The 25,072-nt window shown below is 37.5% G+C and overlaps 2 protein-coding genes across 5 annotated transcripts in view; one reads left to right on the forward strand and one right to left on the reverse strand.

The window, feature by feature from the left end:
- The first annotated feature begins 268 nt into the window (after positions 1-268).
- SMC2 (structural maintenance of chromosomes 2) lies at positions 269-20,322 on the forward strand. Its single transcript, XM_057423133.1, is given in 24 exon segments — positions 269-476; positions 2,415-2,564; positions 4,197-4,319; positions 5,217-5,255; positions 5,468-5,578; positions 5,735-5,779; positions 6,406-6,642; positions 7,300-7,449; positions 8,087-8,314; positions 9,154-9,313; positions 10,997-11,114; positions 11,433-11,571; positions 11,798-11,917; positions 12,231-12,435; positions 13,040-13,175; positions 14,186-14,310; positions 15,106-15,299; positions 15,623-15,766; positions 16,032-16,226; positions 16,736-16,936; positions 17,770-17,886; positions 18,205-18,365; positions 19,176-19,323; positions 20,197-20,322. Coding segments are annotated over 24 exon segments (3,540 nt in total). The 5' UTR covers positions 269-308.
- Positions 20,323-23,867: 3,545 nt separating this feature from the next.
- ECPAS (Ecm29 proteasome adaptor and scaffold) overlaps positions 23,868-25,072 on the reverse strand; it is a 62,710-nt gene continuing 61,505 nt past the window's right edge. For all 4 annotated transcript variants that reach the window (XM_057423149.1, XM_057423151.1, XM_057423150.1 and 1 more), the window contains 2 exons: positions 24,938-25,009; positions 23,868-24,149 (listed from right to left, as the gene is read on the reverse strand). In XM_057423149.1, the coding sequence (XP_057279132.1) occupies positions 24,010-24,149; positions 24,938-25,009 (212 nt within the window). In that variant the 3' untranslated portion in view covers positions 23,868-24,009. The remainder of the gene's footprint in view (positions 24,150-24,937; positions 25,010-25,072) is intronic.

Consider the following 25,072-nt stretch of genomic DNA (forward strand, 5'->3'; position numbering starts at 1 on the left):
GTTGTGAGAAACCAGGGTTATGCTACAGTCTCCATACAAATGTCGTGGTTAACATTGTGTAAACTCACGTCACTTAAAAAGCTGTTGAAATACACGTACTTCTTGGATTCTGTGCTTTCCGGATCTGGGGTGTAGTTGGAATTTTAAGTACAAATGCATGATATTTTTGCTCTAAAAGCTGTGCGTTCTTTCAATTTTCTCATTCAGGGGATTGTCTCTTTTTTTTTTTTTCAGGTGATTTTTTATTTTTTTTTTTAATAAGCCAGATAACTTTTTAAATACTTTGGTCCTTGAGAAACAGCGAGAAGATGTACATCAAGTCAATTGTTCTTGACGGGTTTAAATCCTATGCTCAGAGGACAGAAATTCGTGACTTTGACCCATTTTTCAATGCCATTACTGGCTTGAATGGTAGCGGCAAGTCCAATATCTTGGACTCAATCTGTTTCCTGTTGGGAATCAGCAGCATGTCACAGGTAAAGACTGAGGGGGCATTTAAGAAAGGTCTTCTCTCAGCAGCATTTCATATTACTGTCTTGTGTATTCTCAGACAGAAGACCTGAAGTGGTGCTTCTATAAGAAACTAATAGGTTTGTTTATTTGGATTTCTCATGACATAAAACTGGGTCTCGGACAATCTTGCTTCTTACATTGAGATTAAACTGCAGTTTCATCAGTATTCTACAGTAGCTTAAAGTACAATGCAGCTTAGAACTTTACACTAAAAAGACCTGCTTCACCAGTAGCAGCCTTAAGCTTAAGATCTTTTACAGCTAAATGCACTAACTTGTTTATTTGCAGTTAACTTTTTCACTTCTGAATTGGGTCTTTAGACTTGGCCAGCTGATTATCAGAAAGTGTTTTGTGTAATGCCTGCTATTTAAAAGAGGATATATTTGCTTTACTCGTGAGAAAAATTGTGTGCTCTGACATCAGTTTTGATGCGAAGATAGACTCCACAACTTGTTGAAGTTGTAAAGTAGATACAATTTATTCAGCACTGAGGCGCATGGGAAATAGCTCCTCCAAAAGCATGCACACCTCAGCGTCGTTTCCCCTTTATATTTATCCTCTAAAGTTATACATATGCATGAGGTTGCACAACACGCCTATATATATATTCATGTCCTATCCCGGCTTCGTATTATAATGAGCTAAGTCCTTTGTGCCTGCACAGTGCCTCCTGGTGGTCGTGGGCAAGGGTGTCAAGATGAAGTAAACGAGTTTTTCTCGAGCCTGCACTTTTTACATCTAATCTTTACGCATGCTCCCTGGAAGCTTGATAATTGTCCAAACTGCAGAGCCAGTTTCAGCCGGCCTAGGTGTCCAAAGGACAGGAATCAAGTCACAGTCCCTACCTCTTAACAATAGCCACGTCCTTATATTTTGTTCTAGCATATACAGCAAGTATGATAAGCATGAACGAGTAGTAACGTTGTTAAGTAAGTGGCTTGATCTATCCCCTTGTACATTGTAAGTACGATAAGCATAAGCAAGAAGTAACACTTAAGCAAGCAGCTTGACCTACCCTCCTGTACATTGGTTAACCCTTCGCATCAGTTTCAATCTATGTTTTCAGGTGATTTTTGTTATTTCTTTCTGGTGTTGCCTGTCCACTCCTCACCTGCCCCAGGTTGTTGGCAAATCCAGAAGACCTTCAAGGAACAGTTTCTAATTCATTTCTATGTGAAACACTTTATGATAAGGAATGGCAGCTGGAGCACCTCCTGTATGAAGATGGGCTGAGAAATTTTGGGCTGTTCAGCCTAGAGAAGAGAAGGCTGCGTGGAGACCTCATAGCAGCCTTCCAGTATCTGAAGGGTGCTGGAGAGAGACTCTCCATCAGAGGCTGTAATGACAGGACAAGGGTTAATGGGTTTTAACTTAAACAGTGGAAGTTCAGGTTAGATATAAGGAAGAAGTTCTTTACTGTGAGGGTGGTGAGGCACTGGAATGAGTTGTCCAAAGAAGTGGTGAATGCTCCATCTCTGGCAGTGTACAAGGCCAGGCTCGACAGAACCTTGGTCTAGTGTGAGGTGTCCCTCCCTATGGCAGGGGAGTAGGAACTAAATGATCTTAAGGTCCTTTCCAACCCAAACCATCCTATGATTCCATGCTGTATATGTGTATTGGTGACTGAACTAGTCATCTGGTTTGTTTGGGTTTTTTAAACATCTGCTCAATTTTTCTGAGGAATCTCATGTAGAAACAAATTAGCAAGGTGACTAAAACTAGACTGGCACCCTTTGCCTGTGGTTTTACAGTGCTAGCAATCTCCCCTAGTCTCACATAAAATCTTGACTTATATCTAGATCTGATTTTTTTTCATTCATTTCTCCAGAACCTACAGTAACATACTGAAGCTGCGTAATAAGTTTCTTTCAAAATTCCATATATCTGTTCTGTGCATTTAGGTGCGAGCTTCGAACTTGCAAGACCTAGTTTATAAAAATGGGCAAGCTGGAGTTACTAAAGCAACTGTGTCTATTACCTTTGATAATTCTGACAAGAAAGCAAGTCCACTAGGATTTGAAAGTAGTGATGAGATCTCCGTGTCTAGGCAGGTGAGTCTTTAATATCTGAATTGCTTAGTATCCTTCATACGTTTTTAACATGCTCAACAGAGTGACCATTTTAGGACCAAAACAAAAAGTCCTGAGTTTTTGCAATTGAGGCAGTGCTCTTCTGCATGGTAGTTAGTAACACAAAGTGTAGAAGTAAATCCAGTGTACTAGGTAAAAAAGAAATAAAAATAATAGGAATTTCTTGAGAAATTAGTTTAATATTGTTAAATGTGTTATATCAGTAATGTTTTCTATGGACTTGCACAGAAACATAATAATGAAATCATGTTCAGAAAGCATGTTGTTTTCTCTTTTGTGGCTTCTCCTTCTGCTTTAATATTTTCCTCTTAATACATAAACTGTGTATTAAACATGGTCTCCAGAAGCAAAGGAACTTTGTCATAGAACCATATAATGGTTCAAAAGTTGAAAGGGACCTTAAAGGTCACCTAGTCTCAATGCCCCTGCCACTGGCAGGAGCACTTTCCACTAGACCAGGTTGTTCAAAGTCCTGTCCAACCCGGCTTTTATCTTTCTGATTAGGGTAACTCCCAAATTTAAACAACAACAATGATAGAACAAAAACAAAACAATCAACAAAAACCACTAACCAAACAAAAAAATGACAACTTGTGGATTTTGGGAGTTTTCTTGTCAGTTTTGTCCTCAATAAAACATCTTTCTTATGTTTTAGTTAGATATTTGTCCTGGGTTCAGCTGTTAAGAGTTTTTTTTCTCCTTAATAGCTAGTGCAATGCTGTGTTTTCAACGTTAGTTTGAGAACAATGCTGATTGTTTTTAGTTTTTGCCAAGTCTTGCTTAACTCCATCAAGGAGTTTTCAGTCTCATGCTCTGCCATTGAGGAAGGGCATGGGAAGCTGTGAGAAAGCAAAGCAACTGGCAACACAGAGGTAAAGGGAGCAATAATTGTTTTTTCAAGAACTATTTTATAATGGATTTGACCACTCATTAACGAAAGTAAGCAGAGGATTTAACAAAACATTCTGTGTTAGGCTGTAGAACCGATGACTCCGAAAATGCCACCATTAGTCTTTACCTCTTCAAAGAGTAACTTTAAAATCTGATCCAAATATAAACCAGTGCAGAAGTATCAGCCTGAATAAACAGAAGAGGAAACCATAGCGGCAGCATTTTAAGATGGCATTATGTCTGGTACTGAATGACAGCACCTAAAAAGGTCTCCCTTGTTAATTATTTCATTGTTAATTGTTTTAGCAGAAACCCATCACTGCTTTATATGGTGGGAAGATTGCATCAAGGTACTCACTGGGACAGTCCTGTGCCGGACATAACATCATTATTGTTTCTGTCCAGAAGGAGGGAAGATACATGCAGCTTTAGCATTGTTCTCAGACTAAAGTCAAAAACACAGCACTGCAGTAGCTACTAAGAAGGAGAAAAATAACAGATACAGCTGAACCCAGGACAATATTTTCAGTATCTCCTCAGACCAATAAGATCTGTTTTGATGTTCTGCATAGTATGGATATATATGTGTATGCAAAGATATATGGTATTTTATCAGAATTTTTGTTTATTACAATTTATATTCTCATAATATCAAGTAATTTTTAAATCCTTAAAGTTATTTCCATTTCTTTTCCTTTCCAGGTCCTCATTGGAGGTAGAAATAAGTATCTTATCAATGGTGTGAATGTTACCAGCGCTCGCGTGCAGGATCTTTTTTGTTCCATTGGGCTCAACATCAATAGCCCTCACTTCCTCATTATGCAGGTATTGTGTGCATCTTTACAAAGTCCAAAAAGAACAGAAGTTGCACTAAATTTGAGGCAGGAGAGATAATGGTAGAACACTTAATTTCCTTATCAGAGAAAAGTAGCTTCTTGTCAAGTAAAAATGAAATGTCCTTTAAATAGTTAAGATTTCTATTACAGCATAGTTTGGCCCTAAAATACGTGTCTTGTACCACAAGACCTCATGTAGCAAGCTTTTTCAAAAACATTCTGATTTTATTTTCCTTTTTGTCTCTTTAACAGGTAAGTGTTGCTTTTATTATTATGCTAAAAAGACACAGATTTTCTTCGCTCGTATTAGACAGTTTTTTGAATGAAGCTGATATAACTTAAATTACAGTTAACAGAAGGAAGTGCTGGCCAATTGAAAAAGCCTGTATAAACATCAACACAGGGACTAGACAAATCGCTGAAGTATTTGCAAGGAATAATAAAACAGAGTAGAATCTACATTTTCAAGTGGAACAGTCCCAGCTTGGGGGGGAGAAGAAGTTTTGCACCTATTCTGCTTCTCTGTAGTTACATATGAGCTAAATCTCAAAAAATCCAGTTTATGATTTAAAAGCTTATTCAACATCAGCAACTCAGTAAGACTAGAACAAAATGTGCACATTACTCCTTTAAGATGTAAGCAGGAATGTGGAAAATGAGCCTAAGATATAAGGGCCATTTCAAGCTTTCTGTGTGAAGAAGTGATGCATTTAAAATTTCAAGAGCTAAGTAATTCAGTAAACCAGATTATCCTTGTACATGAAAAAATAAGAAAAATCATTTTTGAATTTATAACATATAAAAATGAGTGGAGATACAGGAGTTTTGTTTGTAAAATTGCATAGTACAAAACCCACCATTCTTATTTTGTCTTTCTGTTAACCAGGGACAAATTACCAAAGTTCTAAATATGAAGCCACCAGAGGTAAGAAAGTTGGAAGATTTTTATTTTATTTTATTTTTGTTTGAAGTTTTACCGATTTATTTTGAATGCAAAGAATCGGGAGGGGGGGAGGTGGGAGGGAAGGACAAAAAGAAGATGACAGAGGGATAGGACATGTTCAATTCAGTTCTGAGTTGAACCTGTCTAATAAAAGAAACATCAAATTTGTGTTGCTTTGCTTTGCTTTATTTTAGATTTTAGCTATGATTGAAGAAGCAGCTGGTACAAGTTTGTATGAAAGCAAGAAATTAACTGTCCAGAAAACCATAGTGAAGAAAGAAGCCAAACTGAAAGAAATTAATAGGGTACTACATGTTGTAAAGTATACTTTTATATTTGCTAAAGATAAGTGAATAATTATTGTGGTGTGTTTTTTAATTTGTAAAGTATTTATTTCCTGTACCCAGAACTAGGTAGTTATGTTTAAAATCAGAATATAAATTATCTGTTTTGTGTTTCAGGCCTTAGATGAGACTATCACTCCAACGTTACATAAACTGAGAGAGGTATGGAAAAACTACAAGAATGGTAGGGCCCTTATCTGCCGACAAAAAATACTTTTGTCTACCCTGAACCATGGTGGCTAAAATGTGGTGTCATGGTGACACCATTTGGTGTATGGTGGCTAAAACAACAGCATGTTTTTAAGAGAAATAAATCCGTCCAAGCACAGAAAATGTGACATTCGGGACTTTCAGGAAATCTTAGAAGGGAATGTAGGGAGATGGAAGAAAACAAGAGAACTAGATAAAAGTAGAAGATAAAAGCATATAATAGTTCTTAAAAAGAACAATAAACCCCCCCCAAACAAACCCACAAAAAAAAAAATAAAACAAACAACAAACCCCACAAACCACCACCAACAAAGAAGTTGTCAAGTGATATTTCGGTTGTACAGTCAGTTGAATTGAGTATTGGGTTAGGTAAGATTTAACTAAGGCCTGCAATGTATAGTAATGAATATGTACTATACAGAGAATCTTTCCTCTTATCTACAAAGAATTTTAGTAGAAGTGCTTAGAAGATTTCTGTAGCAGTCCTACTTAATATTTTCCATCAAATTTTTCTATCTTAATGTAGCAGTCCTACTTAATATTTTCCATCAATTTTTTTCTGATTGGTGTCTTTTCAGGATCGATCAGCCTATCTAGAATACCAAAAACTAATAGGAACAGTAGAAAATTTAAGCCGCCTCAGTATAGCTTATGAGTTTACACTGGCTAAAGAGGCACAGATATCCTCTGCTGAGGTATTAAAGAAAATACAAACTGCTGTGAAGGAGCTTCAAGAATCAATGGCTGAAAATGAAAAGAAGCAGAAAGAATTTGGTGAAGAAATAGCGAAGATGAAAAAAGAAAGGGATAATAATGTAAGTGAGAACAGTCATGCGTATCTGAGTATAAGGAGTTTTGTGAGAAGGGAAATATTTTTGCAGATAAATACCCTTGAATTCTTATTGTCTGGTGGGTTGTCTAGATTATACGCTACTTACTGTCATTTTTAGCCATCATCTAAAATACATCCATTTAAAGTTTTTATTTGTCCAAAATGCTTTACTTCCAATTGCTGTATATGAATAATAACTGAAGAATAGAAAATGCCCTAACATTTCCACTCTGCAGTCAACGGTAAATTTTGACAGATTTTTCTTTTTCCCCTCCCTTTTTGTTGATGTCTCAAAAGTAATACACTTCAAGTAGAAAACTCTTGTTCAATGCAGACCAGTACTGACCTCACTTCCGGGGGCAGTAGATTTGGTTAGATACAGGTTGTCCACAGGGTCTTTATATGCCTATAAGTGCAGCTCTTGTCCAGGGACATTGCCCCATGATATGGGTCTTTAGTAGTGTCTTCAATTAGGTTGGATTTCAGAGGGAAGAGATGTTCTGAGCTGTTTGCATTGGAGTCTAACTGCCTGCTTGATCAGATATCTCTTCTACGTATAGCTGTGAATAGAAAATGAAATATTACAAATACTGTACTTGTTTCTTAGGCTAAATTAAATTTCCTTTGTTTCTTATTGTAGGAAGTTGGTGGTGTGCTTCGTTCACTGGAAGAGGCTTTTGCAGAAATCCAGAGAGTTAATACTAAGGCAGAAAGTGCTCTTAATCTCAAGAAGCAAAACTTAAAAAGTGAAGAGGTTAAACGTAAAGAACTGGTAAAAAATATGGAGGAGGTAAGACCTTTGTATATCATTTTCTTTAAACACTAAATTAACTCACTGAGGGGGACAGCTGTTTTTTCTCGCCTATTATGGTAAGAAATCCTATGATTGGCAAGAATTACATCAGAAAACAAATAGTAAGGGCATTGTTTGATTTGTGCAGCCTAGGCATTGATTCCCATTAGAGACAAATATGATGCATATACAAAGAAAAAGCAATTTTTTTTAATTATTGAGAACTTCTGTTAAGCTCAGGATAGATCCCTATAGCTTCAAAAGGATTATGCTTTCTGGGTCTGTGGTGTTCTTAAAATTAAAGGAGAAATCTGCATATTTCTGACAGTTGATAGAGTTGTTTTTTTTTGTGCAAGAGCAGCACTGAATACCTTACTTTTTAGCTATAGGGAAGAAAGAGCTATTTATCCTAGTTCTTGGGCAGCTGTTGTCTCTTTCTGTAGATCTTCAGTGTACTCGTGGGGCATGAATGTACTTGGAAACATAAAACAAATTCTAAGATCACAAAATCTGACAAAGGGTCGTAGAAATGTAGTTGATTAAACTACTCATAGCTCCTCATCTAAACAACATGAATTTAGAGTTAGTGGGACTCAGGTTCTCTCTTCCTTTATTGTTTTTTATTTTGCCAAAGGATTTTAAAGCACTTGTGTTAAAGGAGGAGGAAGTAAAGAAGAGAAAGAAAGAACTAAATGCTTTACAGGAAGCAAGTGAAAAAGATGCAAGTGCTTTAGCTGCAGCACAACTTAATGCTGTGTCTGCTAGCTTATCCAGCAGTGGTGATGGGGAAGAAGGTACTCTTTCTAAGCAGATGATGACCTGCAAAATTGAAATTAGCCAAGCAGCAACAGAAGCCAAACAGGTAAGAATAAAAGCTCTGCCTATTTCAGACCAACCTTCCTCCTTCTTCTGAAAATTGTCTGGAAAACAAATGAGACACTCGTGAAAGATCAGTGAAGAGATTTACAGAATATCTATGCCAGATATTTTGCAAGGTGGCATACTTAAGGTGACTTTTTTGATAAAAAGAGAAAAATACCTTCACATAGATATACACCGATAGGAAAAAGCTGTAACATTGCTGTGAGGGAGTATAGAAACTGGCATTTGAAATATAAAGTAGAACTGTTGTACTCAAATGACTGACAGTATTGGATAGAAAGAAACTAAGACTTCTGTCAATGATACACATTCATACTATAGACATATCTACAGCAAAATTTACTGGAATTGAAATAAAAAAGCCTGAGACTGGGAACAGAATGTTCAGAAGAAACTATTTTTTCTTTGGTTAAATTGTGTGTTAGTCACATGACTGAAACAGACACTACTTCTTTTATCTTAAGGTAGAAAATCTCTGCTGGGGTAGTTCTCACAGTGGATTTCAAAGTTGAAAGCATACCGTATCTCACTTAGGGAAAAATTATTTTGGGAAAAGTTGTGTCGCACATTACCTTGTTTTCTTCTCAAACTTTATTCATGTGCTTGCACAAATTATTGTATCTAAATAGAAGATTGATGTTTTTATTTCCAAATTTCATGTGCCCTTTCAAAAGCAAAGGCTGTTTTTTGGCATTTCTGCAACCAGTGAAAATTTCCAACAAAATATATAAGCACCTTGTTAGTGCAAGTGTTCTAAATCTGCACCTGCAAGAGTCTCTTTGAAGATTTTCTGTTTACGTATTTTCTTACTGCTTACAGGTTCAAATGAAGTTGAGCTATGCACAACAAGAATTAAAGACAAAAGAATCTGAAGTTAAAAACATGGATGAAGAGTACAAGAAAGATAAAGAAGCATTTGAAGCTGTCAGAAAAACAAAAGAAAAAATAGAGAACCAAACAAAGAACTTGAACTATGACGGTCTGTACAAACTTCTGGTGTATAATTTTTGGGGAATCTGAAAAGAAATAGAAAAGTGTTGTGGGTTGACCCTGACTGGCCACTAGGTGCCCACCAAAGCCTCTCTATCACTTCTGTCCTTAGCTGAACAGGGAAGAGAAAATAAAACAAAAGGCTCTTGGATCAAGATAAGGACAGGGAGATATTATTCACCAATAATTTCACAGCCAAGACTGCCTCAACTTGGGGAAAAATAATTTAATTTATTGCCATTCACAAATCAGAGTAAGATAATTGCAAATAAGAACAAACCTTAAAACAATTCCCTTCACCCCTTCCTTCTTCCTGGGCTCAACTTAACTCCTGAATCCTCTACTTCCTTACCGCCCAAGGGGTTGGGGAATGGGGTTGTAGTAAATTCAGCACACATCTTTGCTGCTTCTTTCTTGTATTCTTTCCCTGCTCCACTGTGGTGTCTGTCCCATCAGAGACAGTCTCCCATGAAGTGTTCCAGCGTGAGTCCTTCCCACAGGGTGCAGTCCTTCAGGGAACAGACTGCTCCAGCATGGGTCCCCCACACGTCCTGTAAAGAGCCTGCACCGGTGGGCTGCCCATGGGTCACAGCCTCCTTTAGGCATCCCCTGGTCCAGCATGGGGTTCTCCACAGGCTGCAGATGGATATATGATCCACATGGACCTCCAAGAGCTGCAGGGGGATGGCCTGCCCCACCGTGGTCTGCACCATGGGCTGCAGGGGAATCTCTGCTCTGCTGTCTGGAGCACCTCCTGCCCTCCTTCCTCACTGACTTTGGTGTCTGCAGAATTGCTGCTGTCAACATGTTCTTGCTTCTCTCTCTCAGTGTAGTGGCCTGTTTCAGAGACAAATGCCATAATAAGGAACGCTTTCTCCCTTTTTCATTTCTCTCGGCTTTTGTTGCGGAGGATGATACCATATGGTATGGAATATCACTTGGGTCATCTGTCCTAGCTCTGTCAGCTCCCAGACTTACCCACACCCCAGCCTACTAGCCTTTGGAAGAAGTTTTGGAGGGACAACCTTGATGCAGTGTGATTCACTGCTCAGCAGTTGCTGAAACACTGGTGTGTTATCAACACCTTTTTACTAGAAGTGCACAGCACCATGAGAGCTGCTACGGGGAAGTTAATTCCAACCCCTCCAGACCCAACAGAAGAGGGAGCTGAAAAACCAAGTATGCTTCTTTGATGCAGAAAGAAATTTCTCTGGTCAAAGCTGTGCAAGCTCTTGCCTTCCAGAGAAAACGGTTTAAAATAGTTCAGTTTTATAAACTTTAGGCCAAATGTCTTAAAATTTGATGGAGAATTTAAACTCCATCTAAAATTTAGATGGAAAGAGTGACTAATCTTCCCATTCTTTCCTTGTTTTTTCTAGCTAAAACACTTATAGTTCATTTCTCATCCCAAGTAAATGTGTGGCAGAAGCTACTTGAAACTGTAAATGGATAATCCAGAATGACATTCAGAGAAGCACATCAGATTTCTAAACTCTTTCAATTTTCAGTATTGTGATATTAATTTGTCTAAACTGGAAATTTACAGAGACTTTTAGAAAGTCTTTCAATTAAGTATTAACATATGCAGATAAACAGTGTAGTATACCATTTTTTAAGCTAATAGATTTCTGTGCTCTGGATGTTTGTCTACTGCTTGTGTTCAACTCTTTAGAACAGAAAGAAGCAGCCTTTTTAGCAAAAAAGAAGACATTGACCAATGACATCATCCACCTGAAAGAGTTGCATGAAGGCTTCATGGCAAAGTTTCCTCTTCTACGGTTTGAATACAGGTAAGATCTCAGTGTAAACCTCAAAGACATTTGAAAGTGCTTTTTGGGGAATTTAAGTGTGGTTTATGAGACTTACAGGATAATTCCATCAACTGATTAGCTCTTGCTTTCCTTTTAATGACTCTCTAACTGACTCTTTATTGGGAAGTCTCTTGCCCTGAAGTATTTAATTTAACCATTTTCTGTGGGCTTTTTTGTCATGGCATTTAGAATTTTATACTAGTGTAATAAGCAGTATGAGTTTTTAAATATAAATTTTTGTAATATGTGTGGAAGAGAAACAAACATGTAATTATCGTAATTTAAATGTATTTTAAGTGATCCAGAAAAAAATTGGAATCCCAACCATGTGAAAGGCCTAGTTGTCTCTTCTATCACAGTGGAAGATCTGTCCAAAGCAAAAGCCCTAGAAGCAGTGGCTGGTGGGAAACTCTATAACATTATTGTGGACACAGAGGTATGTTTACTACTTTAATACAGAACTTGAATTTTTAGATGAGGTTGTGTGATTCAGGGTTCTTACTGAAGGCTTAAGAGGTGGTTTGGACCCATATATGTGTTTAAATGGGGTGAAGAGTGTCATGCATAGTTAATGGCAACTATATGTTCACCTTGCAATGCCCTATTGTCTTACTTTACAAAATCAGTTATGTATTCAGTTATTTGTAACTCTTCTTTTTGAGGTTACTGGTGAAAAGCTTTTGAAAAAGGGTGAACTAAAGCATCGGTGTACCATCATTCCCCTAAACAAAATTTTGGCCAGGTGTATTAGTCAAGAGAAGATCAAGTTGGCCCAAACCTTGGTATGTAAATAAATACACTGTTTATATTATTTTGCTTGTGTAGATTTTTAATTTTGTTTCTTTGCTAAAAATATGGGCTTCTCAATGGCTATACTAATAAGGATTTCTATAGGACTTGAGAGTATCTTTATTTCTTTTCTTTTGTATCCTTTCAGCAATGTCATGATTAAATGGATATCAGTTATTCTGCTTTAAAAAGATTGGTTTAAAATGTAATGCTTTTTTTAGAAAGTGGGTTTTTTATCAAGAAAAGACAAATCTGAAAATTCTCATAACTTAAGGCATACTAATTGTATTTCATCTGATTTTCTAGGTTGGTTGTGATAACTTGGATTTACCCCTTTCTCTAATTCAATATGAATCTGAACTGCAGAAAGCAATGGAATATGTCTTTGGAACCACACTGATCTGTAATGACATGGATAGTGCTAAGAAAATTACCTTTGACAAAAGGATAATGACAAGAACTGTTACACTTGATGGAGATATATTTGACCCCCAAGGCACTCTGCATGGAGGCAATTACTGGTTTTATTCATATAATAATACTGTGTATCTGTTGATTTGTTTACTGCTCTTCATGCTTTTTATAAAAATGAACAGTAATCTTTCTGTTTAGACTTATACTGGGGATAATATGATGTGTTTGAGCAAAGATTTGTCAAGTCTTGAGCTCAAGTAAGGTTAGACTAAGGAAAAAAATAATGGTGAACTATTTGCATAAAATACTTTAGATTTTAAAAACTTAAGTCTTATTTGCCTATATAATTCTCTTGGAAAGTTGCTTTGATTTCAAGCACTTCTAAAAGTAATTCAGGTACTTTTGAATTAAAAGTAATTACTTTACATGTAATTAATAATTTGAGGTAATTTTGAAAAGCTAGTTGATTTCACAAGAAATGCATGTATAGTAATGAGTATGCAAAACTCAGTTCTCTAACAGGTAGTCTTCTCCACTGAGAGCTACTGTAATTTTACCCTAGCTGCCTTTCTGTTTTGTAATTAAATCTTCAACCTGCATAATTATTAACATTTAGAATTTGCTATTTCCAGTGTGGAATCCATTAGTCTTAATTCCCATTAACTTGACTTTGCCTTTTTTTTTTCCTCTCCACCACACAGGTGCGAGCTCACAGGCTGCATCAGTGTTGGCTGAGCTTCAGGAAATTAAAGCTGTTGAAACAGAACTTGAAACTAAGAAATCTGAACTTCGCTCTGTAGAGGATGAGCTGGAACGTTTGAAGAATGTTGCTGATAAGTATGGTTTTCCCGATTAAATATCTTATTTTTCTTTTATGTGACTGAATAAGTATAATTATATAAAGAAATATTTTTGGAGGGCATAGGGCCTATTGAGAGTACAATATGCAGAAAATAATTCCCTTCCTCTCTCCTACTTCTCCTCCCCCTTTTCCCCTAATACAATTTTTAAGCAAACAAATCTAGTTTTTAAGAAAATCTTGTTTTGAGTAGTACAGGGAGGGAAAAAAGGTGTGCAATGATGTCTACTTGAAATCACATTGAAGTTTTCCAGTGTTTCATGAAGTCCACTGAATAATGAATCTGTTCTAGCCATATCTTGTAACACCCACAGAGAATTTCAGTTGTGATAGCTCTTATTCTTATCCCAAGGAAATAAATAATAAAGGGGAATATCTGAGTGATGCTACTATAATGATTTAAATAATTCTTAAGTATGTCTGATTTTTCAGCTATTCAGATACTAAAGATCTTTTTAAAAGATGGAATATAAAGGTATGTTTAGTCAATTCTGTAAAAATCCCTCAAGGAGATAGTGTTGTGTAATATGTTATCTACCAGCTGGATTTGTTTTTCAGATTGGTATGAGTTCCAGCAAATAGACTTCCAGCAATATGACCAAGAGGTCATATTTTGACCTTTTAGACTTTTTTTTTTACCTTAATGCTTCAGCTTGGCATCTGTCATGCTGCTGCTTTGAAAAACATGGCCTCTGAATTGTTGCCAAATTCCATGTGTTGCATTTGTTTGCTTTTAGTATATCTTACCAGGGCTACATAACCAGGAACTACAAATATAATAACTTACCTACAAATTTTACCATTACTATTAAAGCAGCTATACTGTTTTCATACATTTAAGCTTATTGGTCCTACAGTCATCACTGTGTCTCACATTAGAATGGAAATATAGGTATTTACTTATTTCTATATATCCTTCTTTCAACTTTGAAATGGAAATGCTCGGTACCCTTCATTATAGCAGTGTGTACCATTACTGTCTTCAAAGGTACCAACAACTGAAGCAGCAGTGGGAGATGAACTGTGAGCAAGTAGAGCTGTTGGAAATGAAGCTTCAGCAAAGTGCTTATCATAAACATGAGGAAGAGCTGCTTGCCCTGAAGAAAACCATTGGTGACGAATATGTTCTGAATCTTTTAACTGAAAACTGTTTGCTGATACTGAGATGGATCTGGCTGTTTGAGTAGCAGAATCTATGCCTAAGAAAAAGATATTTTTCACTTTGAAAATACTATCTTCATATTTTGGAATATTTAACAAATACATAGTCAGAATAGACTTGCACAGAGGTGATTCACATAAGGTTGGCCATTTTCTTGTAGTAAAGTTTATGTTCTTAAGTGTTTTAAATATGTTACAATAAAAGGGAAAATGGCTTTACAGAGAAGTTTTAAATTGGATTTAATCCCGTATTTGAGTAATTTTATTTTTTCCAAGCTGTCTGTTTCTGTAGGTATTTAAAGTTAGCCATATAAATAGTTTGCATAACAAGAAAACATTGGAAAGAAGTATTGTTTGTATAGCTAAGAAAAAATGTAAATGGAAGCAAATGCAGCAGTAAGGAAACTTGTAAAGAAAAAAGATGGACAGAAGTGGTTCATATGTAGACATAGTATTCTAGGTATGAGGTGATATCTTACTAGGTAGCCATCTGATAATTACTTCTTTATCATGTGATTTGGCATACACTAGCCCCATTTTAATGACTGGGCTATTTGGTGCCCTACCAATAACTGTTAACAGCACACTGTCTTAAAGTAGTCATTGAAATAGCTCACTTAGTAACTAGCAAACATGAAAGAACTCTTTTCTGTTAGAGGCAAGACAGATTTATTTCAGTGGGAATTTAGGAGTTGAATTTGAAGGTAAGAATGATGTCCAATCTCGGTACTGTACTTCTTGATTCAGCGGAGTGTGAAGAGACATTAAAGAAAATTGAAGAGAGACATCAGGAAGCAAAAAATAAATACAGTCTACTGGAAAATAAAATGAAAAATGCAGAATCAGAATGTAAAAAAGCACTGAAAAATGCCAAGATGCAGCTGGATGATGCCAAGAAAAAAGCGGAGGATTCAGGCCAAAAAATGAGAGAAAAGCAGCAGGTAAAACTTAAATTTGTTGGCACTTTTCTCAATGTTGCAGTAATCATAAAATTTGATTCTCCTAAATTTTTAATACTCTCAGTTTTGGAAGTTAATACATTAATCTGTAGTCACTGACATAGAAATTGCTGATGCCTTTTTTTTGTTTTTGTTGTTGGATTTTGTTGTGGGTTTTTCACTGTAGGTTTTTTGGTTTTGTATGTGCGGTTTTTATGTGGGATTGCCCCCTCGCAGAAGAATGGGGCACTGTTCATCTTCTACAGCATTTACAACATCATACTGAATCTTAATTATTTCTGTTTAATTTGAAAACATCGCTCTAGGAGCTTGAAGCTTTACTTCTGGAACTTAAAGAGCTAGAAAGAGAACATACCTCCTATAAACATCAGATAGAGGCTGCAAATAATGCAATCAAACACTACCAGGAGCAAGTTAATGCTATGGAAGCTGAGGTGTCTAAGACAAAGGTAAAAGTGAATACTGTTTCATTATCTGTTTTGATGTTACTGAAGATATGATCCCCTAAAGCTGAAATTATAATGTGTATTTTGTGGTTTGGATTTTCTCACCAGCATTCTGTGTTTAGACAAGGGAGTTACTTTTTGGCTTGTCACATGTGATTTTTTTATTTTTTTATTTCCCCCTCTTCTTTCTGTGTCCTTCTCTTCTAACTACTGTCCAACAGCAGCCTTTTAAAGAAGCTAATAAATGTCTGTTTGATTTACTTTTCAGGAATCTGTAGAGAAATCAAAGGAGGAGCTGGCCAAGAAAAAGGAACTAATTATGTTACAGGATAAAGAATTTAAAGCCAAATCTGCAGAGATAGCAAAATGCAGAGAACAAAATAATGAATTGCAGCTTAAAATTAAAGAATTAGAACACAGCATCAAGAAACATCAACAAGGGGCTGCTGATGCTGCTGCCACGGTATTTCAGAACTGTACTTTTCCTTGTATCTTGTGAAGCTGTGCAAAGGAAATAGCCTTTTTGTTCTTCATTTTTGTTCTTGTGCAGCTCTTTGTGAAAAGTTTTATCCCAGGAAGAGGGCTGGAAACTGTAACAAAGCTTATCAATAAGGACTGCTAGAGAGTAGATTACAGTGTGATGGTGGTCAATGAGAAAAGCATTCTGACTGACAAGTAACTAATTAAAGAAGCTAACCCCAAGATTTAGTGACAGTGGCTTAGTACATATAGAGAAAAACATGTTCCAAGTAATTATGACGTTAAAGCTCCCTTAAAACCTTGCATCATCTACAGTCTTGGAAATCATACAAAGCATTATAAAGCTAAACACCTGTGTCTTATTGGCATAGAATAATTAATGTTGTGATTTCAGGATGTTGGTTTTTTTTCTTTTTTAAAGTAATTCACATTTGATAAGGAAAAAAAAACAAACCCACAAAACAAAACATCAACATATCCTCTTGCTTACAGGTGACCAGGATGCTGAAAGAGCATAAGTGGATAGCTTCAGAGAAACATCTTTTTGGTCAGCCAAACACGGCCTATGATTTCAAAGAAAACAATCCTAAACAAGCACATCAGAAGCTGCAAAAAATGCAGGAGACAAAACAGAAATTGGAGAGGAATGTGAACATGAGAGCTATGTCTATGCTTTCTGATACAGAAGAAAAGGTAAGCATTCTGTGCTTTAACCTATAAAGACTGGTCAGGTTGAGTATATGGTATTACATATAACCTAGCTTTGTATCTTAGTATGTTCCATTTCTGAATACACAAAAAAATAAAACTATGAGATAGCAGGAAAACTTTTGTTATATCTTTTATACTGATCTTAAACTTTGAACTCTTCACCTGTGCACTAGTTTTCAAGGTTATGCATAACCTTGACTTTGGATGGTAAAGAGAGTAATTTAATTTCTCCCTACCCCAGTCCACCCTCAGTTGGCAGCAGAAACATTAGGCAAGGTTTGTGGTGTCTATTATAGTATCTGAGAATTATATACTTTATTAAACATTGCAGATCAAAATAAATGTTCATCTTCAAGCATAATAGCTTGAAGGTGGTCTGAGGTTGCCTCGACTTCATCTATCTTGAGGCTTTTGCAGTACTGTCTCAAAAATAGTCCACTGACTGATGCTTGAACTTTCCAGATACTGTTTCATGATTAGAATTGGCCTGTTCTTCCCATCAGCCTCCAAAAGCATCCTTTCTTCTATGAAACAGCAAATGAAACATGATTAACTTGAAAAGGAAGTGCAACTTTCAGAATAATGTTGGGTTTCCCCATTGCCAATTATTGAAAATTCTAATGTTTTAATTTGCAAGTAATACCCTAAAACTTAAATCCTGAATACAGCTAAATGAATGCTTTGGATTTCAAATCTTGTGGCTAATGGCTATTTCATAGTTGCAAAACTCATAAACAGTGAAACTGTAGGATTAGCACAAAACATACTTGAGCACAAAGTTCATTGAAACCAATCTTTTCTTCTCTTTGCACCAGTACCATGAATTATTGAGGAAAAAATGTATTGTGGAGAATGACAAGATAAAAATTCTTTCAGCTATCGCAGAACTTGACGAGAGGAAAATTAAAACTTTATATATGGCGTGGGAAAAGGTATGACACTTGAAACTTCTCAGTTTAGCAGAGGATCAGATTTATCTCTAGATCACTGTTGTGCATATCTCAAAAGGGGGGGAAAAAAAGAAAATGTTTCTTTTCAGAAGTAATCTCCCTTTCCTGTTATTTAAATTACAAAACAACCATTTAATTTCCCCTGGTCCATCTTATTTAGAATAACACGGCAATTCCCTGATAATTGTAAAGATACAGTTAAACCTGCAAAACTACCATTTGTGCTCATTTGTACCATTTGAGCTGCTTGTGCTCTTGATTCAGACCATGTAGATGCACCTTTTCTTGTCTGACTTCTAGGTGAATAAAGACTTCAGTTCAATTTTCTCATTGCTTCTACCGGGAGCCAAAGCTATGCTAACACCCACCAAAACCCAGAATGTCTTGGATGGTCTGGAATTCAGAGTCGCCTTAGGAAATACCTGGAAGGAAAACTTAACAGAACTTAGTGGAGGACAAAGGTTGGTGAACTTTGTGGGGGTTTTGTTTGCTTATTTTCCATTGCAGTATGTATATAGTTCATATATCTAGCTTATTATAGTTCAGAAATCAAAAAAGTTATCTTTTTCCACTGCTCAAGGCAGGGACTCTTGTCTTCTTCCAACCTGACTTAATATTGAAAACATTATTAATTCAGTTCAGCTCAAACAGGAATCTGACTTAAGAGAATGCTTTACTTGGCATATAACAAGCTTTTATTCCATGGAGAAGTAACAGAAAAATCGAGTGGTGAGAAAACGGCAGTTGATTCCAGGTACTACTGAAGTAGTATTGAATTAAATGCTGCAGCATTTGAGTTGTAATCTAAAATATCTATATAAATAAGCTCTGCCCCAGTGTCAAAAGTAGTGTCACAGTCACAGTTTCCTTCTCCAGTGCTACCCTACACAGTAGCTCTATGTGCTTCTTTCTAAGAAAACTCTAACAGAATTACAGAAACAGAATTTAGGAAGAGGTGAGACAGATACAGAACTTTATCAAGGGCAGAATGCTTCAAGGACTGTACATTGAAGAATAACTCTGCAAAACTCAGAATTGAAAATAGGTAAAGCAACAGCAGGTCCTGATCTTTCGGTAAGACAGTAAGGTTTGCTATTTCTGCAGATGGCTTTACATGTTCACAAGTCAGAAGTACGGAAGAAGCTGCACTTCTGTTTCTTCAGAACTCATTGCATGAATCTGCCTTTGCAAGAGCATTTTTGTTACTACCAAATCCTCTCAAACAAGAGGGTAAAATGTAGCTTTCACAACTTTCTTGTTCTCTATATTAGATCATTGGTGGCCTTGTCCTTGATATTATCTATGCTTCTCTTCAACCCTGCCCCGATCTACATCTTGGATGAAGTGGATGCAGCTCTTGATCTCTCTCATACTCAAAATATTGGGCAGATGCTTTATACTCATTTCAAACAGTCACAGGTATGATCTTGAAACTATTGTGATCATCTATTTATGCATTTTATTATTTTTAGAGGCAGTCTGCCACTGAAGAGTCTCAGCTCTTAGGTGGCATGAGAATGAAATACTCTCAAGTGTTTTATTCCAGAGATGTATTTGTAAGTTGTTTCAACTGGAAGTTGAACTGATTATATGGCACCTGTGAAACTTCAAAGCATTATGTTTTCATGTAAGCCATTGCTGCAATGGCTAAATATGAGGGAGCAAAAGGGAAGAGTATCCGTGATATGATCAATTTCAGGCATTACTCATATCCTCAGGTGATTTTTAACCTAGTATTCTTTAACCTGAGCTTTGTAAATACTTCATTTCTGACCTTGTTGAAACAAGCCAGGCACTAGTGGAATCTCAGTTTGATGCAGCCTGTGCATGAAAAAAATCTGTAGAATGGAAGAAACATACTACTTCAAGTGACGTCTTTACTTTGGTGGTATGAGCTTTCCAAATTAAGGGTTGGAGGGGAAATGTTTCTTATCAGTATCTTTAGGCTGTGAATAGAAGATCCTGCATTCTTACAAAATTTGTGGCAAGGGTTTTTTTCAGTGATGGATGCACCATCATCATGAGCAGATGTTCTGTATCGGGGCCTGTAAGCCAGGGAATAAGGACAGTGATACAGCATTAGCAGCAGAAAATGCTTGTCCTGCAGGCTTATGTTAACCTGTGCATCACATTCTGCTGACAGATAAAATAAATTTTTTTGCTTTAAGAATTACTTCATTTGGCTAATATCTTGGTGATAAAGGGAAACCTCATTTTGAAGCCTTTTCCATTTCTCTGTAAAGTCTTTATTTGGATGGCAGCATTTACGTTAAGCTTTCTCATTTCTTTCAGTTTATTGTGGTGTCCTTGAAGGATGGAATGTTTAGCAATGCAAATGTGCTCTTCAAGACCAAGTTTGTGGATGGTGTATCCACCGTTTCAAGACATACATAGTTCCAGAATAAACGGCTGCACTGAGTTCAAGAAGATACGGAGAAGTAAATAGCACAAGTGCAAATGTGGAGGACAAGAGAACTCCACTGGTCTTTTAAGATCAGTATAGCTTCCGAAGTGTTCTCTGCACATGGTCTATAATTAGACCACAAAGAAATTCTGCCAGTTTTTAATACTCCTATTAATGATTAAGGAAACTCATTAATAATTAAATCTGCAGGATTCTGCTGCTTGTAGTGTTAGCTAGACTGGCTGCATTTATTCCTCCTGGTGTGCCCTGTAATTGCAGTCATGCCAGTAGTATGCATTGAACATTTACTTGCATTGCAAGCATGCCGTGAACAATAAGTAGTCGTGGAGCAACTGAAAGTTTTGAATGGAATGAGGAAAACCTGAGTTGACTTATGTGGGTCTGACAGTGTTCGTCTTGCCTGATGCTGCTTCAGCCAGTTGGTAGCCAAGATCCATTAAATTTACATTTCTGCTTCCTGCAGCCTTGCTCGCTTATCAGTTAGAAAAATAGATTTGGGGGGGGGTATACATCTGTATCTGCAATAATGTGGCTATGTTATGTTTTTAAATATTTTCTACATAAAGGAAGTTTTTACTGATGGCCTCATTTTCCAGATTTGTATGTGGAATATAGTTACATATCATATTGGGGCTTGGGTTGGATGGGACCTTAAACATCACGTGCTTTCAACCCCCTGACACAGGCAGAGACAGGTTCCACTAGAGAAGTTTGCTCCAAGTCCTGTCTAACCTGGCCTTGAACACTGCCAGGGATGGGGCAGCCACAGCTTCTCTGTTCACCCTATGCCAGTGCCTCACCTCCCTCATAGTGAAGAACTTGTTCTTAATCTGACCTAAATCTCCCCTTTGTCAGCTTAAACCCATCACCGCATCTTTAGGCAAGCAGCCTGAGGGAGGGTAGGTCAGGGCAGAGCAGAACACAATGCCCACAAGGATACTGTAAAATACTTATACTGGGAGAAAAACCAGTACCAGTCACTTCCAGGAACAAGTCATGCAGCTTTTATTTAATTTCACCTTTTTGGTAAGCAGGAGGGTTTTCTTTCAGTCAATCATTCACATACTTTGACAGTACAGATTGCAGTGAATTTTATGGAGATCTTGCAACATTAGAAAACTTTTCTCAATATACATCCATTTAAGCAACAGCAAGTGCTAGAGTCAGGTCCGCACACTGCACTCCAGGTATACAAAGCATTGCAGCAGCACAAGAAATGCCCGCAATGGGCAATGTACAGTGTGTTTTACATAGTGCAATCACTTTTAGAGGAAAAACTCTAGGAAGGCCACATCTATTTTTTTTTTTTAAATCCTGTCAAGTTTACAAATGTGAGGGGGGTAGATATCAAACCTCTGACTGAATTAACTTTTGTACAGGTAGGTTTTGTGTATAGGCACATGCTTTAGAGAGGAGCTCTGCATCTGTTCTGTAATCACGAGAAAGACATATTGCTTTGTGATCCAGAGAGCGTGATATCATCTCTAACCTTCCTAAATGCTCTTGGCCAGAGCCATCAATCCAGCTGTTTGTACAGTTCCTAGAATATGCTCTTCCCTTTAGTGTAAATCCCCAATAGAGAAATTCAGGTTGCTATTGACAACAATTAGTTATTCTGCTTATGGTCATCTGACCATAGTAGGCATTGCCTCTGAATACTCCAGTCCACAGTGACCACTCAAAATACCAGAGATGTGGAGGCTCTTCCTTTTCTGTTACTGTCACTCACCAATACAAAAAAAAAAACAAGTCAGACAATGAACTGCTACAGCAAAGCATCACTGGTAATATTTATCTAATACAAAAAGAATGAGCACTCATGACACTGCATGTCATGGTAAGCAAGTTTTTAAAGATACTGCAAAGTGACTTCCCAAAAAAATTTTAAAATGTACACTGTGCTCAATAATTCAAACTACAGGTAAACAAAGAGCAGCTCCCTGCAACAAGGTGTAAATCAAAATGTGTTATAGCACCAGCTCCCAGCACCACGGAGTTGTCCACTGACCAGTTTTAGTGTACAATGCAATAGTGCTCGCTGAGGTTTCTGCTACACGAGAGCCACAGTGGGACAGCTCTGCCCATTTCCTGCTGATGTTTTCTTACCAGGCGTGCATGAGTTGCACTCCTCCCTTTCTGTGGAGAGCAAGTCAGACAACGAGACTGTTACAGTACCAGAAAACTCTGAATGGGAAGTGGTACCTGAGGGAAAAGTAGGTACTGCATACCTGATTCTGAGTATGTGGGCACGGAGGAAATGTGACGTCATCCGAGCAGTCCTCCCCGTGACAGATCAGATCTGAAAGGAGCTGCAGACTACAAGAAAAGAAGCTTTCCTTTGCTGAAAGCCATCGACACGGTATTGCCCACACTAATGATTTTATTTCACCATCAGCAAAGCATTTATCCCCAAGAAGCTGTACAGATACTGGTCAGATTACGGTGCAGTGCTAACTTTACACTATTAAAGGTCTGTTGCTATAGTGGCCAGGTTTGTCTTTTCTCCAAGAAGGGCAAAATAAAAAAAATAAAAGGAGACAGGCAGCATGGCCACACCATCATATAGCAATTTTACTCCATGTTAATGCAGATATACTTTTTCTTCTTAAGTGCAAATTAAAAGGTATTTGCTAGCAACCAGCATGACTTGGGCTGCTGAGAAATGACAGATGATTCAGTTTCTTACAAATATTGACAAGTCTAAATCATTACAGGTTTCCAAAGCAAGAACAGGGTTACAAACAGGAAGGGAATAAAACACTACCACTATTAAAAAACTGTCATTGCAAACTCCATACACTCTTCAAAAACATCTAGAAAAGACTGCCTTTTTTTGTTTTTGTTTTTTTTTTGTTTTTTTTTTTTTAATCCTGCAGCTGGAGTGTCCATGCAAAACAATTTTGAGAAGAGCAGTGTTCCATCTGGGTACCAACTAGGCCCAACTTCATCCCACAAAGCTCAGTAAAGTGCTCTCTTGTGCATCCTTTGAGGAAACAAGTTCTCATTTAAAGTCTGGGAGGCCGAGGTTGCCAGCTGGGGAAGGCATAGTCTTTGTAAATCCACACTGAGGTCAGAGAACAAGGAAGGAGAGAAGTTAACAGTACTCTGCCTTTCGTAACTCACAGACAATGGGCTGCAAGGGAGGAGCAAGCAGGAGAAGCAGAGGTGGGGGTTAGATGAAGCCACCAGCACTTAACACAGGCTTCATCAGGGGAAGAACTGAATTCTTTATAGATAACAAACCTCAGCTCTGCTGCAGAGTCCCAAAGATTTACTGTTTAGACACCAGGTAACAGATGACCACACATGACGTGAGAATCAAATACGCTTTTCACTGCCTGTGCTGGTGGTTTTTCAACAATTCCTCTGAAGGACAAAGGGGATCTGAGCAACATTCTTTTGCCGATTTAAAAGAAAAAATCTTGCCCTCAACTATTTTTATGTTGCACACTTAAAAACATTCTAGGGCAGATCATTAGAGGTATTTACTGATAAACAACTAATCATCAGCTTAGAGAGTAAAAATAACACTAACGGGGAAAAGAATTTAAGGCATTTTTTATTTTGGCCAGGAATGATGCATGCTACAGAATAAACTTCATTTTCCCCACTTGGTTTTCAGACCACTGCACTCTTTTGTTTTTGTTTTACATGGCACTTTGTAGTTTGTGTTTTACAGCTTAGTCAAGACTTTCAAGTGTTTTCTTCAATATAAATGCCTTCTCTTGCAGCTCGGGTCTGCTATCTGATGCCATCGTAGACAATGAACGAATGAGGTGCTCCGTGCTTTCTGGTGTCAGGCTTTCCCACTGTTGAGTTTCTGTGTAGATAAAGACAGACACTGGACATGAATACCAGAATGCCAAAAAAATCAAAAGGTAACCTCCATCCCCAGACAGGCTGAAAGAGTGACTGACTGCTTCAACACTTCCAAATTCAACTCCAGTGCACATGCTGCCTCCAGCACAGGGAGTCATGCCCGGTTAGACTAGGCTGGATTGTCTAATCCTGTAAAATGCAAAAACAAGGACCTGAAGAACCAAATGTTTCCCAATTAATAATTCCTTTACGTAATGTAAGAATTCTGCTAGAATAAAGGAAACACAAAGTGTGTAACAGAAATCCAAAGGAAACATTGAACAGAACAGCTGCAGACACACATGACCTTGAGACCTAAGTAGATTCATTCTCTGAAGTAAATTCTGCAAGACTTAAATCCTAAATAACAATGAGGAACTAAACTTGGTGCCGAGAGGGTAAAAATTCTGCTTTTGCACAAACAGGAGCTCTGTCCTCTATGGTGCTTGCACATAGCAGAATCTGACTAAAAACTGCCCTGTGTGCTCTCCAGGATGCTCCCTGTTGGACATTTTCCTCACCCAAGGAGTATCCTTGGAGTACTTTAGACTTTGGCTTTATCCACAGTTACGTAAAGCTCTCAAAGATTCCCAAGTCACCAAGCACAGGATTCCCAAGTCCCAACTGCCCCAGAATCACCCAGTGCTGTAAGCAGAAGGTAGCAGCATCTGTCCAGGGTTCCAGGCCACACAGCCAGGTGCCTTCTTTGCCAAACAGCAGCACTCCCAGCTGGTGAGCAAAGCATCTCACCTTGCAGTTTGGTGAGCAGCAGTTCTATCACAGTCAAAGCTTCTGTTCTTATGGACGTGTAGCTTTTGTTTTCTAAGGGATTGAAAATACAGCCAATAACAAAAAACCCACAACCACATTCAGAACCAAAGGCAC

This window comes from Pezoporus wallicus, unplaced genomic scaffold (genome assembly GCF_028554395.1).
Source record: "Pezoporus wallicus isolate ANWC-B61680 ecotype Strahan unplaced genomic scaffold, APGP_CSIRO_Pwel_v1 contig_7243, whole genome shotgun sequence".
Classification (NCBI taxonomy): Eukaryota; Metazoa; Chordata; class Aves; order Psittaciformes; family Psittacidae; genus Pezoporus; species Pezoporus wallicus.